This window comes from Sinohyriopsis cumingii, chromosome 5 (assembly GCF_028554795.1).
Source record: "Sinohyriopsis cumingii isolate HCF-2022 chromosome 5, ASM2855479v2, whole genome shotgun sequence".
Classification (NCBI taxonomy): domain Eukaryota; kingdom Metazoa; phylum Mollusca; class Bivalvia; order Unionida; family Unionidae; genus Sinohyriopsis; species Sinohyriopsis cumingii.
The window spans coordinates 67,353,556-67,370,602 of record NC_142965.1 but is presented as its reverse complement, the minus strand read 5'-3'; the positions used below and the strand labels follow the sequence as shown (position 1 = coordinate 67,370,602).

The following is a 17,047-nucleotide window of genomic DNA, read 5'->3' as shown; positions in this document are numbered from 1 at the left end:
ATCCAACAACCAGTGGAACAACTATTTGTTGTAGGAAAACTTGCATTGAGATTAACACCTTCAGCAGCCTACTACAAAACAAGAATAGGAATCTCATTCTGTTAGGATTATCTAATAAATATCAATAAGGCATAACCTTTGCAAAGATAATTAAATTAGGTGTTTTATGACCCAAAATGTAATGAAATCATGCTTCTTTTCCCCAGACATCAAATTGGAAGGTAATACATCTTTATGCTTTCTAGAAGTGTCTTTCTCAGTTGCCTTTTTATGTATCTAACTTCTCTTGCTTGGAAAATGATATGATGTAGGATTAGCGGGTGCAGGCCGTGGCTTTGTAGAAGCACATAGTCTGCGTCACTTCCAGTATCTTTGTGTTGACAGTTGTTTTGTGAAAACATTTCCACAGATAATCAGTCCATCCCTGTGTTATGGTGAGGTAGGATTCCTGCTTGATGCATGCATACTCCCAGATATACAAAGATTGAAGTCATGTTATAAAAAGATGGATTTTGGATGATGCTGAAGAATTTTATCCCCCAAAATGTCATTGACTGCTTCTTTTGCCAAGTATTTTACATGTTTGATTAATGTTATTTTATTATCTTTTAGTGTTTTTAACTGTTTGCTTATTACTGATCACAGTGAATTAATTTAATTTCTAACACTTCCTTTATCAAAACCAGGAAGGAGATATTTACAGGCTTGGTCTCGTGTTACTGTCTAAATTATGTTAAAATATGTAAATAAATCAAAATGAAATCATGGTTACTTTGCAAGAACGCAACACTATAATTTCATTTATTAGATGCTTTCATCTTAAAATTTAGCGATCATTATATAAATATGCTTTGGCAAGAAAAATCAAACAATTTTATTTCAACTTTTAGAACGTATTTAATTTTTAGTTTTGTTTTATTTGATTAAGTTTTTTGTTCCCGTCATTTCTTGTAATCCATTGTATCTGTGGCACTGAAATCTGGAATATTATTAGTTTTTTTATGACTACCATTGAAATTTCAAACTTGTTGTAATTTATTAATATGTAGTATGCAATAACCAAACTATCTTTTGTACTTTCTTGTAGAAGAGATAGGGCTTTAGATTTTTAAAATCACTGCTTTAAATGCATGTCAACTCATTTTGTGTCTCTTTGTGTGAGTGATATATGCTTGCCTTGTTGAGTGCTACATTTATACTTTCTTTTTTTTGACTATTTCATTGATGTATGCATGTGTCTAGTAGTATATCACGTATTCCAATCATTATCCCACCAAATGTACCTTGCTCACATCCTCGCACCAGAGTCACTTTAATGGTTGTGTAGCACACATGGCATGCGAGTCAAATACTGTTGGTTGAGTTACAAGGTCAGCATGACCAGTGTTATGAAATACACCAAGATTTGCATCAGATTTCAAACGAATTGTCCAATCCAGACTCACAAAATGATTTATTTAGAACTGCAGTCAGTGCCTGGAACTGCCAGAACTCTGCTGGAGCAATGCAGGTAAGAAACTGGTGAGGAACAATATTTTAACCAGTGGATTTCTTTTAAAGTATAGGTGAAATAAACAGCTATGAGCATTATCAGTTCAAAAGCTATGGCAGCAGATCAAAACAAATCATACTTATGTATTTAAAAATTCATTTAAAATAATGGTGATTATTCTTATAATGATGTTAGGGTTATTCCAGTAAAATAGACATGGGACCAAGGGAAGGCAGTTTTAATGTAGAATAGTCACCCATAGATGCAGTTTAGAATTTTGTATTGTTTTCATATGAACTCTTTTGGATAATATGAGAACCCTGACATATATTTTTTTTAAAGTGCCTTTCCTGGGTACGATTTATGTTTAAATGGAATAGCCCTTACCACAAATAATACAGCAAAGTTTTGGAATAATGGAATTAGATAAATTGTAATATTCCCTGGGAAGTTTGGATGAACCAATAATCAGGATGAACAAGATTTGGGTAAGAAGATTATGATTTTAGGAATTCAGTTGGCATGGGAATAGCAATAATCTGGCAGTGCTGTACATGCAAGTATATAGAACTTTGAAGTGAATCTCATAAGAGGAGACACATGTTCATTGTTCAGGTTTTGAAAATTACCCACACAAAACCATGCCTTTATAATGTGAACCTTTCTCATTCCAAACCATTTTTGGCTTTTATCACCCACCAAGAATGTGCTAGACGTATACATTATTGCTCTTGTTGGTCTGTCCAACCATCCTTCTGTCCATCAGATTAAGTTTTGCTTTTAGGTCTGTTTCCAAGCTCTTTGTAGGGTGTTGTGACTACATTACCACATCTTAATATATTAAAAAGAACGTCCACTGCATTACAAATAGCCGCATGAAATGAAAAAAATATTAACCCCATCTTTTCATTTGTTTTAGGGGGCGCTTACCAATTATTGTCTACTTTTGAGAGAGTGATGTATGTAAGATGAAGTTGTTTGCATTTAAAACATGCACATTGGAGAGAATGTTGGCATACCTCTATGCTACTTTAATATAATATGGCTGACATTTCTTTGGATATTATACTGTTGGACATTGTACATGATCTAAGCACACTGCTAACTAAAATGACTGCTCCCTTGTGCTAAAAAAAATCAGCCTGAATCAGTCTAAAGTACACTATCCATAGCAGCTATTAAAATAGGGAAAATTAATTTTGCCAGACTAGACAATGCTAGCTTCTGAAAGTTCAGTAAATGAATTACCAAATATATAAAATGTAAACAAAAGTTATTGGCTCTTTTTTATACAATTTACCTCTGAAGTTCAGGAAGTGAAAATGACTAAGTAGAGCTTGCACTTTTTTGAAAGGTGCACATCTGGGGTAAGGCCAAGCAGTGTATTCTGTAACCCATATTACACCCATCAATCATACACCAAAACAAAGGGAATTAAAGGTTCTTTGAACTATACCTAAGACAAACAAGGTCTTTTTTAAATAGCCAGTATAACCAGTGAGGAAAGCCAGGGAAATTCTCTTTCTCTAAAATTCTAACCCTATGCAAAATGCTAAACTGTAGAGCACCACCTTAGCAAAAGCAAAGGGGATTAAACATCTGCTTTCCAGAGTGATCTCCCCTTAGAGGGAGTGGTGTCAAGCCCTGTCATTCACCAGTTACTACTTCTGTTTGTGTCGTGGCAGCATGCTTATTAAGAGGACATATAAATGCCTTCCATTTTATGTTCTTTCTAAAGTTTGAGCAATCCTTTGGAGTTTTCTGACATCACAGAATTATAATCCACTTTTTCTTTCTGAATTTTACTATCTTATTTTCGATGAACATTTTTATATTTCAGTAATCTGTTTCATAATATGATAAGCTTTTCCAATGCAGCATTAAGAGGTTAGTGTTAGCACTACTCGGACTGGTGTTAGGATAATGTAACTGGGTGGGATGTGATGCTACATGTATGCGGCCTGATGCCTCAGTTCTAGACATCACTTTAAACTGCCACACTGCAGACATCGTAGTGATATGACTGAAATTTTCTTAAAGCTATGTTAAAAATCAAAATCACACACACACACACACACACTTTTCCAATGGTGTGTTTACTTTCCACCCAATAGGTCAGTAGTATTTACAATATATCTGAGTAATCAACCTTTGTGCCCTTTATTCCATGTATATGATCAAATCATTCTCAGCACCAGAAATTAGATCTTTTCTCTAGTATTTATTCTGCTTCTTAGCATCTTTTTCACCATAAGCCTAGTGTGACACTAAACTGACTTTGCCTGTATATTCCACAGTTTTGTTCTTGTAAATTACAGGGAGCAGTGATGAGAATTGTGTGTATGGCATGTAAGAGGTTTAAGGATAAGAACCGCTGCATGTATGGGGTGCCATTCAAACCATACATTTGAAGCCTGGGCACAGTGGATGGAGGACAGATGATGAGCAACAGAAATTTGTTTTCATAAAGGTGTGAAAACTATCAGCTGTACTGCTAATGCTGTCTCAATAGTGAACTTCATAATGTTGCAGTTGCTTGAAGTAGAAACGTTGCTGCTTGAGAAAAAGACAAAGCATTCTTTGCCACTGCATGTACCCCTTTGTGACCACAGTGACATGACTGCTTTCTTTGCCTCCTTTCTTTCCAGTTATTTTGGCACCAAGCAGACTACCAGGTCAGTACTGACTAGTACAGTGACCCACAGGTCCTGGACAACTCATCACCACCCTGGAACAGTCTTTGATCATCTATCCTTGAATATTCAGTGCATGACCTCATACCAGACATCATCTAGCCTCGTACTTGTTGTCCACTTCAGTCCTGACACCAGCTTCCTTTAGGCTCACTGACTATGGGTCTAGTGGTCTGTCATTTGTACAGGTTTTCATGGACACAGCACACGTGGTATGGATTTTGTGATCAAGTCTCCTACTGCATCCAGTACTAGACCTAAAAAGGCAATGTGGACTGGCTTCAGAATATTCTATCATTGGTCCAAGCTCCATCATGGCAACTATGGTGATTTGCCTCTGCCAGATACACAGTGTCTAAGACTTTTGATAACCTTCATAGCCAGTACCAGGAAATTATAATTTCCCAACATTAATGGATTCCCAGCCTCACTTATGATCCCCAACTACCTGTTTCTCCAGTCAGGTTGCATTCTTTGTATTCCCATGGATCTGACTTTGAAGTTCCAGAGCCCCTTTTCTGCTCTATCTGGTGACGTCCAAGGAAAACTCAGCCTTCAGTTCATCCATTGAAGAAGTCCGCCAGCTTCTGACTCCAGAGTTAAGATCTCCTTCTGCTCCTTCAGAATTCCCACAGCAGTTCCTCTTTCAGCTAAGAAAGACAGTTACCACAACCTGATTGAGTTGCTGACATCATGTACTGTTTTGAAAGTCAACTTCAGGACCCAAGCATCGACAGGCCTTTCTTCACACGAAACTCCTGTCTGACTTCAAACCAGTCTTCAGCAAAACCCATATATACACCAATCTTTCACACCCATGCCGAAGCCAAATGGCGGAGATAATGAAGGACTGAGAATGTTGAAGTTGTGTCTTGTGTCGATTTTACCAGAAACCTTTCTCTCCATGCAACAGTTGGTACACGGTTTCATAGATATTGACTCCATGTTGAGCTTGGTTTCCATGGCTATCTTTCAGCAAGCTGAACATAAACCAGATCTTAAAATTGATACACACACACCCACCCCACCCCCCACCCCACCCCCACCCCCCAGCAGGCAAATTATATCAGTCCCATGCATTGTTTGTACACTCAACAGTGAAGTTCAACACCCACCCTTCCATAGTTACTTCTGGTAACCACCAGCTTGCAAAGAAAGATCACAAGGCAACTTTCAGATCACAGCCTTTGTCTTCCAACCTTCTATTCCATGGCCACATTGAAATGTGATCTCCAGTAAACCTCAGTTCTGCCTTCAATTTCCAAGAAGGACAAGACAAACATGAAAGACCAGACGAAGGCATTCCTAACAGGGAAACCTCCTGAAGCTTAATCTTGAGCAAAGGCCCAATTTTTCGGGAGTGAAATACAAAACAGCACAGGGAGGAAAGGACTAATTTTGAGTGTTCTTCTCCTTACTGCATTTATTGCTGTAGACAGTAATGCTGTGTTTGTGATCCTCTTGTCTTACATTCCAGTGGCAGGAATTCTTCAACAACTCATCACAGATGCTTTTCTCCAGAAAGGAGCAGCAGAGATCATTCACAACACAAACATATAATAGGATTCATCTTGTAAGCACAGGTGTCCAAGCTGAAGATGGAGATCCTGCAGTTGACCATCAACATCCTCACAGAGGGATTGTATGTGGTCAGCTTAGAGAACTTGAAGATGCATGCCTTCATATATTCAATGACATATCTTTCCAGAAATTCCTAAGGCTTAAAGACCTCCACCTGAGGAACAATTCCATGTCCCTAACATCCAACTCTTTGGGCAGTGTCCTCCAAATTACACAAGGTGAGCTAAACTTTATATGAAGACACAAAATACCTTTCATTTCACTGCCAGATTCCCTTTCAAAATGGACAGATATGACTTTATCATGTCCAGCTTTTCACTCTGCCAAATATGTAGTTCACCTTGGTCAAGTTTACCTCTCTCAGGATTGTGCTTTGACCGTCACCTTGATGGTGCCTTCTGATCTCTATGGAATAAAGTATCAGTGCAAGAACCCCTTGATGCAATTATAAATCTTACTGCCTTAGAGATGATAGTTGATACTCCCTCTACTAGGTGGCAGTTAAAGCTATGCAAATGTAAATGGTCAAAAGCTTGGGACTGCATGAGGTTTTGTCTCATCCAATGGAAGGACTTCTTTCAGCATATGGCAGGCATATTGTTAAACACCAGCTGTCATAAATCATAATTAGACCTTCATAGTCTTATTCACAGGTCTTCCTAGAAATTCCTGAAGATTGCGGCCAGGGACCATATGTACAAGACCGTGTCAAATATCCTTAACATAAAAGTTGTCAGAAGTGTTGCCAAAAACTGAAAGGAGGCAACTTTCTCTGTAAAAAGATAAATCTATCATTCCTCCTTTTTTGCCACAGATTCCTATTCAGCAGAGGTGGCCCTGAGTGGCTGAGTGGTCTAAAGCTCTCACCGTTCCGGATGACTGCCATCTCACCTCTGTCTGCGTGGGTTTGAGTCCAAGGCTCGGCTAGCGTCGGTATGTGGGAAAGCCTGCCAGTAGCTTCTCGTGGGTCGGTGGTTCTTCCCTGGGTTCTTCCTCCACCTGTTATACTGGCCACCATGTATAGCCTAGAACATCAACATCAACCTTTTCAGCAGGGATGGATCCAATTTGATCAGGTCCTAGCATTTCGCTCAGCTGGATATTCAGTTTACAAGCTTTCTTGTTCATCCTCACCTTCGTCATTGTGCTTTGATGATCATATTCATTGTGTTTTCTTTTCTCGGGCATGGTTGAATATTATCCCACAAACCCATTAACAGAGCAATGTATCTTCCAACCTTGCACTACCCACATTACACCCCAGTTGATAAGATAAGCCTTTTTTGGCCATGACCACAAATAATAGTTTGTCTGAGCTTCATGACCCCATTTTCATTCATATTTTGATAAATTTTGGCACACTCCAAAAAAAAGTCATGGCGACCCTCCATGACCCTCCAAAATGTCCTCATGACCCTGATTTGAGTTGTATCATGGGGGTTGGGAACCACTGCTTAAAGAGAAGTTCATGCACAACAGCCTCGTGAAGATACAAGCCACAGTGAATGCCTTTCAAAGTCTGCCACACCAAGATTAGATTTAGTGGCCTAGTGGACTTGCTGCCCTGTTAGAATCTTGTGATTCATAACAAATTGTACATTCACCACCACCCCAGTCGTTAGTCAAATCTGTGCCTCCTGGGGTTGACCTCTTGTGGACCATTTTTGGGATAGAGTCAAGAACCAAGCTCACAGTTCTCACCTTTCTTCTCTCAGACCCAAAAATCTGGCTAGCTGATGGCCCTATGCACAGATCTGGATGGTCTCTTTGTGTATGCCTTTTGTCCACCAGCTGATTCCCAAGGTCATTCAGAGGGCTGTGGAATACGAATGCAGTCTGATCCTGGTTACTCACCTTGAGCAGAAAAAGTCGTGCATCAACTACCTGCTGAATCAAGAGGCAGAGATACCCAGGAAAGTTTTGTGAAATTTCTATGGCTGCTGAATCAGTTATGCATGCTCATACTTTAGGAGCCTGAAAACAAGGACAACTTCAGGATAAGGGGATGTAACTCCATTCCCTTATTCTTTGTATGTATTATGATCAGGCAGTGCACTTATGGGCACTCAGCAAGTTCATGCGCTCTGATATTCCATTGGTAACTGATAAGTGACAGGACTTGACATAGAGCCCTGTGCACAAGGGGAGAGCATTCTGGTCTGACTTTGATTTTAGTAAGATGATGTTTGGGCTCTTTCATTACTGAAACAAGTTTTTTTTAAATGTGATTAATGTCTTTTTAGTTTGGGAGGACTTGATTTGTGAGGTTATGGAGGTTTTGCTAATGTAATCTGATTGGTTAAATATTATCAAAGAAACATTCTACTCCACTGTTAGTATTTAGTTGTTAGTACAGTAGTGAGTTGTTAAAGTACACACATGGTGACCTAATACTAGCATTTATTTTTATATACTAAAATAAGACAATACATTCTACGTTGAAAACAAATTGTACAAAAATTAAATTTGAGTATATTTTAACATAATGACCACTATAAGAAATCTTGTCGGTAAATAAAACAAGTCCATTCTATGAAATGATTTGGGTGTACAAATATTTTTGGGGCCCCAGGTGGCCAAGGCACTCACCTTTACATATCGCTGATATCTCACCTCTATCCATGTGGGTTCAAGTCACAGCTCCTCAGGTTCTTTCCTACTCCCCATAGATATACTGGCTGCCATATATGGCCTGAAAAATGGCATTAGACCTATGAAACCAAAGCTTTTCCATGGTTTTAGGCTCAGAAATTGTGCCTAGTTCAGAGAATAATAACTGATTGTGGGTGTTTCTGTGAGTAGACCAGTTGTACTGTATAGCAAATGCAGTGTGACTGGAAAACCCCATGAAGTCTAAACATTGATGCAATCTATTAAGCTTGTTTTTCTTACACACTTTACAAATGTTGTTTAGTTCTATGAAGCCTAGCTCTTCCGTGTTATTAATTTAGCTTATGTTATATTGGAATGTTTTATATTGGAATGTTTTATTTATTACTGAGAAAATAACTTGTGCATATATTTATCATGGAGCCTTACTACCAGTACAGTTCTGACCATCAGAGGACTGGAGGTAAATGGGTTTCTGGATACTGTCTTTTCTACTTGTTTACCTAGAGTAGTATTTCATCACTTGTACTTATACAGTCATATTTTGTTGTGGAGGGTATTAGTATTAGTATAAGGTAAGTATTTAATTTATTATTTTATTTTGTAAATATTACTAGTGCTACTAATTAAGGAGTTTTAGTGACTATTAGATTTAGTTTATGTTTTAAGAGGTTTTGATAATAAAATTGAAATGGTGTTCATTCTGTAAGAATGGATTACATTTACAGTAGAACCCATCATGAGAGACAACCCCTTTTGCAAGCTAAATATGGTCCCTCTAGACAGGTGGTTTCTCAAAAGATGTCATGAAATTAAATAGTATTATTGATCTGGGCATGATGAATCTAGTCTGCAATGAAAGGTGGTCTTTCAAGTCAGGTTTTACTGTAAAATGTTATATTAGTATTTTTAAGCATAATGCACAAACCTTTCTCTGTTACATTATATATATATATATATATATATATATATATATATATATATATATATATATATATATATATATATATATTGTATATGTACAATTTATAAATTTCATTTTTTCTAAAAGTTAAAAAGAAGAGGTGAAGTATGTTGTAACCTCATATTTAAGACCAGTTCTTTCCCCATTATTATAAAGTATCAAGAATTGTTTTAATGGTTGCAGAGAACCAATTACTTTTTTTTCAGACTGATGTGAACCAGTTACTGTTATCACCCAAACGAATGTATTGAAATATGACAGAAAGTGAACCACTCAACTATATATTCCTTACTAAATTCTGCATCAGTTACAAAATAAAATCCTACTTTCATAAAACAAATCAAACTGTTAAAATGATACGCATGTGCACCCATGAATAGCATTTCATTCTGCTGGATATTCTGTACATGTAGTTTTTCGTGGGTCGGTGGTTCTTTTCAGGGTTTTCCTGGGTTCTTTCTCCTCCATGTATAGCCTATCTTGTGCTGAAAAATGGCATTAAACCCCACAACAACAACCCTACAACAACAACCCCATATTCAGTGGTCTTATGCAATTCCATTCCATAGTGTACAACTTATTGTATTTAAAAATGTGAATATTTGACAGTTATTTCCTTCCTCTGATACTGTATGTATGTGGAAGTGAATTTTAATAGAACAAAGATCTTGCTAACACATTAGTATTGGGAAGTTGCGATAAGTGACCAGTGATCTGGTAGAATTGAAAGGAAATGAAACAGCTTGCTCTGTATCTACTGTCAATATGGTAAACAATGTGTAGAAAAAATCTAAAATGAGATTGGACCTTCTTGGAAATGTGTAGATCATCATCAGTAGCATATTTATATACATTGACTATAATGATTGACAATTTAAACCATAAAATCAGGTAAGTGAGTTTCCATTTTAGCCTTCTGACCTAGTTATTATTGCCCTACATCCATCACCTGTCCATCAGCAATTGCTTATTAGCTCTATGGAATCCATACTTCTGAACTGAGAATGTACATTTTTTTAAAAACAAAACAATGAATGTTGATAGACATGAAATTGAAGTGTCTTAGGGTATGGAACATCTCTCTTTTTGCCTATTATCAATAATGGTAAAGAGGCATTCTAATGTGGTGTCATGGAAGGTGTCCATGACTGCATTTGATTTCTTCTTTGAAACTTAGTTTTGAATCAAACTTCATTCTAAAGAAACAAATAATAAATCAATGGAAAGTAAGTACAAACAGATAACTTTCCAGCATAAATGTAATGTGCAATTAACTTCTGTACATTGTTGAAATACCACAAGCACTGGTTATGGCAAGCACTGGTATACTAGGAGTACAGGTTTACTATGAGCACTATACTGTTGTCAATACTGTGTTACTGTAAGTAATAGTATAATGTAAGCACACATTTATCACAAGCACTAGGATACTGTGAACAATGATTATAATGAGCAGTGTATACTAGAAGTACTGATTTATTATGAGCACTATAATACTGTGAGCACTGGTATACTCTAAATAGTAGTATAATGTAGCTCAAGTATTTCACAACCACTTGCATGCTCTGAGCACTGAAACACCATGAGCACTGGTTTATAATGAGCACTGGTATGCTAGGAATACTGGTTTACTATGAGCACTTTAATACTGTGAGCACTGGTTTACTCTAGTTAATAATATAATGTGAGCACTAGTATATGACAAGCACTAGCATGATGTGAGTACTGGAATACTAAGATCACTGGTTTATAATGAGCACTGATATACAAGGAATACTGGTTTACTGTGAACACGAACGCTTCAGTGGCCTAGTGGTTAGAGCATCCGCCTCGGATGCAGGAGGTCATGGGTTCGATTCCTGGTCGAGTTATACCAAAGACTTACAAAAATGGTACTAACAGCTGCCTCGCTTGGTGCTCAGCATTGAGAGGTTAGCATTAGGACTGGTCAGCCTGGTGTCAGGATAATATGACTGAGTGGGACATGATGCTACATGTCTATGGCATGATGCCCCAGTGCTAGACATCACTATAAACTGTCACACTGCAGACTTTGTAGCGATATGACTGAAAAATTGTTCAAGCTACGTTAAAAATCCAAATCACACACATACACATATTGTGAGCAGTATAACACTGAGCACTGGTTTACTGTGAGTACTAGTATAATGTGAGCACAAGTATATCACAAGCACTAGCATGCTGTGAGCAGTGTTTTATAATAAACACTGGTTTATAATGAGCACTGGTATACTAGGAGTAATGATTTACTATGAGCACTATAATAATGTGAGAACTGGTTTACTGTAGATGTTAGTATGAGTCCACACTGCAGACATCATAGCAATATGACTGAAAAATTCAGAGTTTGAAAGGTGACTTTGTTATGATGTAACAGGTATGACTTCATTATGATGTAACATGTTTGACTTTGTTATGATGTAACATACCACCACAGGCAGCTATTGCAATCACCAATTCTCTAAAATGTGACTTCCTTACAGTGTAACAAGTCATTACAGACTTGTGTTGTGGTTACTAATCTCCTGAAATGTGACTTGATTATGGTTTAGCATACCATTATCGACTGCTATTGTGGATGCTAATCCCCCAAAATGTGACTTAATTAGGTGTATTACATTTGCTAATCCTCTCAGTTGTGACTTTATTATGGTGTAGCATTCCTTTAAAGTCTGTGCTATTGCAGTTTCCTTTAACCAAAATATGACTTGATCATGGTTTAACATGTAATTAAAGAATGTGATTACATTTCAGAGGTGTGATTCCTTTAATTGTTTGAGACCAGACTGTATCCCTGTTATGTGACACTGTATATAGACCTGTTATAGGTTTTTATGAAGACTCTAGGTAACATCAAATTATTTTCTAATTTGTTTCAGATCCAAAGTTTGGCAGTTTGTATGAGGGATACAATGTAATACCCTGTAAAACAACAATGGGTTGATTTTAAGTTTTATTATCTTTTGCAGCATTGTCATTATTTTTCAACTGTTACAACTCAGATACATCATGATATAAAACAGTGTGATGTGTGAAAAAATATTATAGATATGCAGAAAGACTAATCTCTATTCAAAAGAGTGGGACATGTTTTGACAAGAGTGGGACATGTTTTGACATGACATAATTTACTTCACTGGATCTGAATGCTCTACTACACTGTTATAGGAATGCAGAGTGACTTCATTATGGTGTAGCTACCAATACATACATTTATGTTGACAAAATCATTTACTGAATTATTACAGAGCTAAAGTGTGACACACTTTAGCATGACTTGCACTGAACTGTTACAAACAAAAATTGTAATTACACTGTCATAGGAAGATAGTGTGACATTGTTACATATCTTTTTCTGAAGTGTTACCGCTCTGAATACACTATAACACAACATGCTCTCAACTGGTACAGACTGATAAGTGATTACACTGTCATATGAATACAATAATACTGTTACATGTCATTCACTGAACTGTTAAAGATTTGTAGTGTTACACTTTAAAATGCCTTGGTTTGAATTGTCACAGATCTGATGTGCAATTACACTGTCATAGGAATAATGTGACATTGCAACTTCATATCATGTGCTGAATTGTTACAGATCTGAAGTGTAATTACACTGTCATAGGAATAGTGTGTCATTGCAACATCATATCATTTACTGAATCATTACATATCTGAAGTGTGATTACACTGCCATACAAATAGTGTGACACTGTATGAAGTGTGATTACACTGCCATAGGAATAGTGTGACACTGTATGAAGTGTGATTACACTGCCATAGTGTGATACTGTAATATTGTATCATGTATTGAACTGTTACAGATCTGAAGGGTGACTATACTCTGTCTGAGGAATACAGGAAAACACACTACCTACCAGGACTTTTGCTGCAGGAATTGAAAAGGGCATTATCAGAGCCAAGAGAAATTCGGCGCTGTGCCATCTGTGTTCTGCGTAATCAACTTGCCAAACATTCCTTTGATGACCGATACTCTAGCAAGGTGAGTGAGTTACTTAGTAGTGGTTTGTGGAGAATTCTCTGTTAATAAAGTTTACTTATAGTGATAATAAGTCATTGTCATCAGTAGTATTCCTTATTAATGAAGTGTCATCAGTAGTATTCCTCATAAATGATGTGTCATCAGTAGTATTCCTTATTAATGAAGTGTCATCAGTAGTATTCCTTATTAATGAAGTGTCATTAGTAGTATTCCTTATTAATGAAGTGTCATCAGTAGTATTCCTCAATGAAGTGTCATCAGTAGTATTCCTTATTAAGTGTCATCAGTAGTATTCCTTATTAATGAAGTGTCATCATTAGTATTCCTTATTAATGAAGTGTCATCAGTAGTATTCCTTATTAATGAAGTGTCATCAGTAGTATTCCTCATTAATGAAGTGTCATCAGTAGTATTCCTCATTAATGAAGTGTCATCAGTAGTATTCCTTATTAATGAAGTTTTCATAGTTTTGTAAGAGTAATAGTTTATGATACAAAAAAAATATTTTCACTTTCCCCATGACATGGGTCAGTTGGGAATGTTTGGACTTTTATTAGGACTTCACTTAGTGAATCTGACATCCTTATGTAATTTCATTGTCCCTCTGTCCATCAATGTGTCTGTCCATCAACAGTTTGAATTTTGCAAGACAGTTCTACCTGGGATAATAGGATTTAGGATTTAGCATCTTTTATATTGATTTGACCCTTTGACAATTTGGATTTTCAGCGATCTGTCCCTCATTTACGAGAGAAATGGTCCGTGATTGGCTGTCCTTCTGACCAGCTCACGTGTCATACCTTTACCAAGGATTACTAGCTTTATATTAATGACACCTTAATAGTTTCCAGCACTCTGTCACATCATGTACAGTGGTTAAAGCCCTTGAATACTTACCTTTGTATGCCATGTGATAGAAGCACATCAAAATGTTGGTTATCCACATGTGTGTGTGTGTGTGTGTGTGTGTGTGTACTTGTCTGTCTGTCTTTGTGCAATCTTTGCTACAGTTTTATCCAGCACATGCAGCTCAGTAGTCATGTACCCAGTTCACTTCACATCTGAAGTATAATATCACATACCATTTCTTTCAAACTACTTATTACACTGGGTTGTGCCATGTTGTCAAGAGCTATAATTGTGACAGATTTTACTTAAAGCTTTTTTATCACATATATTTACATCAACCCATGGTCAATTCTCTCAAGTAATGTTTGGAAAATATAATATACCCACAGACTTATAAATTCGGGGGGGTGGGTAATTTTGCCACATGAATGACACTTTTTTTTTGTATATCACAAATTTCATTTTTGGTCCTGTTGGTAACCATGGTTGTGATGAGAAGAAATGTATTTACATATAGAAATCAGTTGAATCACAATCACCAAAACATCTTGGTGTTGATTAAGGTTAAACAGTCAAATTCCTGTTTCTTACATCTCAAAAAACATAGACTGTTCCCAGTTGGTGTTATGCTGTGTCATGATTTAGACTGAATGGTGACAGACTGGCTTCTTGTGCTATATTAGACATAACATGAACAGTTTTTGCATCACTTTCAGCACTTTTGTTTACATGGGTATCAATTATGAACCTGTTACCAAAAATTTACCATTTACATCTGTAAGCAATTCAGCTAGCATGATAGGGTAAAAATGATATGAATTTTATTGGGATATATTTTTGGTTAAAGTTTTGGGTTTTTTTTCCAGCACTAGTAGCTCAGTAATTACATAACCTGATTCACTTCATATTTAGGATGCAATATCATGACATTCATACCTTCTCTCAGTATGACTGTCCACACCGGGGTAGGGACATGCGGTCAAGAAATGCACCGAGAAAGATTTCGGTTGAAGTTTTAGTTTCACTTGCATTTCCATCATCCCTTATTATATTCACTTTATTTTTGGAACATAATGTCATCATTTACTCTTCTTTTCTCTGGACCAGCCCTGCCTCTAGGTGGGGCAAATGGGTCTTTTCACTGGACCAGTCCTGTCCCTGGGTGTCAACAATAGGAAAATGTTGCTTGACGTTTTTGGTTGAACTTGTTTTCTTATATTTTACTTCATGTTTTAAAAACATTGTCCCTTACTGACCTTATCACTGTAACTCCTCAACTGTTTGGAAGATTGCTTGAAACTTATGTACACATTCATCTGATGATCTAGTTGATCCTAAATGAAAATGGTGCAGCTCAGACATGCAAAGTGGCCATCATGAAAATCCTGTTATCGCTACACTTCTTACATGGATGGTCATTTCAAAAACTTCTTTTGATGTCTTTTTGGTCCTAAAAAAATAGGACTAATTTGACATCCAGTATGTGGTTTAGCATCAGCCTTGGATGCAGGAGGTTGATGGTTCTAACCCCCAGCCGAGTCATACCAAAAACTTATAAAAATGCAGCTGCCTCGCTTGGCTCTCAGCATTAAGAGGTTTGTGTTAGGAATGGTCGGCCTGGTGTTCGAATAATGTGACTGGATGGAACATGATGCTACATATCTGCGGCATGATGCCCCGGTGTTAGAAATCACTATAAACTGCAACACTGCAAACATTGTAGTGATATGACTGAAATTGTTTTTAAAGTTTCATTAAAAATCCAAATCACACGCATATGCTTGACCTCCAACATGAATATCATTGCAGCCATCTTAAAAATCTTGTTATCACTATTCCTCTTGAGTGGATGGTTATTATAATATGGGGTTTTCACTATTCCCATTGCTTGGATGGTTATATTAATATAGGGTTTTCACTATTCCCCTGGAATAAATGATTATATTAATATGGGGTTTCACTATTCCCCTGGAATGAATGGTTATATTAATATGGGGTTTTCACTATTCCCCTGGAATAAATGATTATATTAATATGGTGTTTTCACTATTCCTCTTGAATGGATGGTTATATTAATATGGGGTTTCACTATTCCCCTGGAATGGATGGTTATATTAATATGGGTTTTCAGTATTCCTCTTGAATGAATGGTTATATTAATATGGGGTTTTCACTATTCCTCTTGAATGAATGGTTATATTAATATGGGGTTTTCACTATTCCCCTGGAATGGATGGTTATATTAATATGGGGGTTTCACTATTCCCCTGGAATGGATGGTTATATTAATATGGGGGTTTCATTATTCCCCTGGAATGGATGGTTATATTAATATGGGGTTTTCACTATTCCCCTGGAATGGATGATTATATTAATATGGGGTTTTCACTATTCCCCTGGAATGAAGGGTTATATTAATATGGGGTTTCACTATTCCTTTGAATGGATGGTTATATTAATATGGGGTTTCACTATTCCCCTGGAATGGATGGTTATATTAATGCGGGGGTTTCACTATTCCTCTTGAACGAATGGTTATATTAATATGGGGTTTTCACTATTCCTCTTGAATGAATGGTTATATTAATATGGGGTTTCACTATTCCCCTGGAATGGATGGTTATATTAATGTGGAGGTTTCACTATTCCTCTTGAACGAATGGTTATATTAATATGGGGTTTTCACTATTCCTCTTGAATGAATGGTTATATTAATATGGGGTTTCACTATTCCCCAGGAATGGATGGTTATATTAATATGGGGTTTCACTATTCCCCTGGAATGGATGGTTATATTAATATGGTGTTTTCACTATTCCCCTGGAATGGAT

General features: G+C 36.8%; 1 protein-coding gene across 4 annotated transcripts in view; it reads left to right on the top strand.

Moving 5' to 3' along the window:
- LOC149799359 (dedicator of cytokinesis protein 11-like) overlaps nucleotides 1-17,047 on the top strand; it is a 236,498-nt gene that overhangs the window by 108,935 nt on the left and 110,516 nt on the right. For all 4 annotated transcript variants that reach the window (XM_089958681.1, XM_089958680.1, XM_089958683.1 and 1 more), the window contains exon 28: nucleotides 13,189-13,367. In XM_089958681.1, the coding sequence (XP_089814807.1) occupies nucleotides 13,189-13,367 (179 nt within the window). The remainder of the gene's footprint in view (nucleotides 1-13,188; nucleotides 13,368-17,047) is intronic.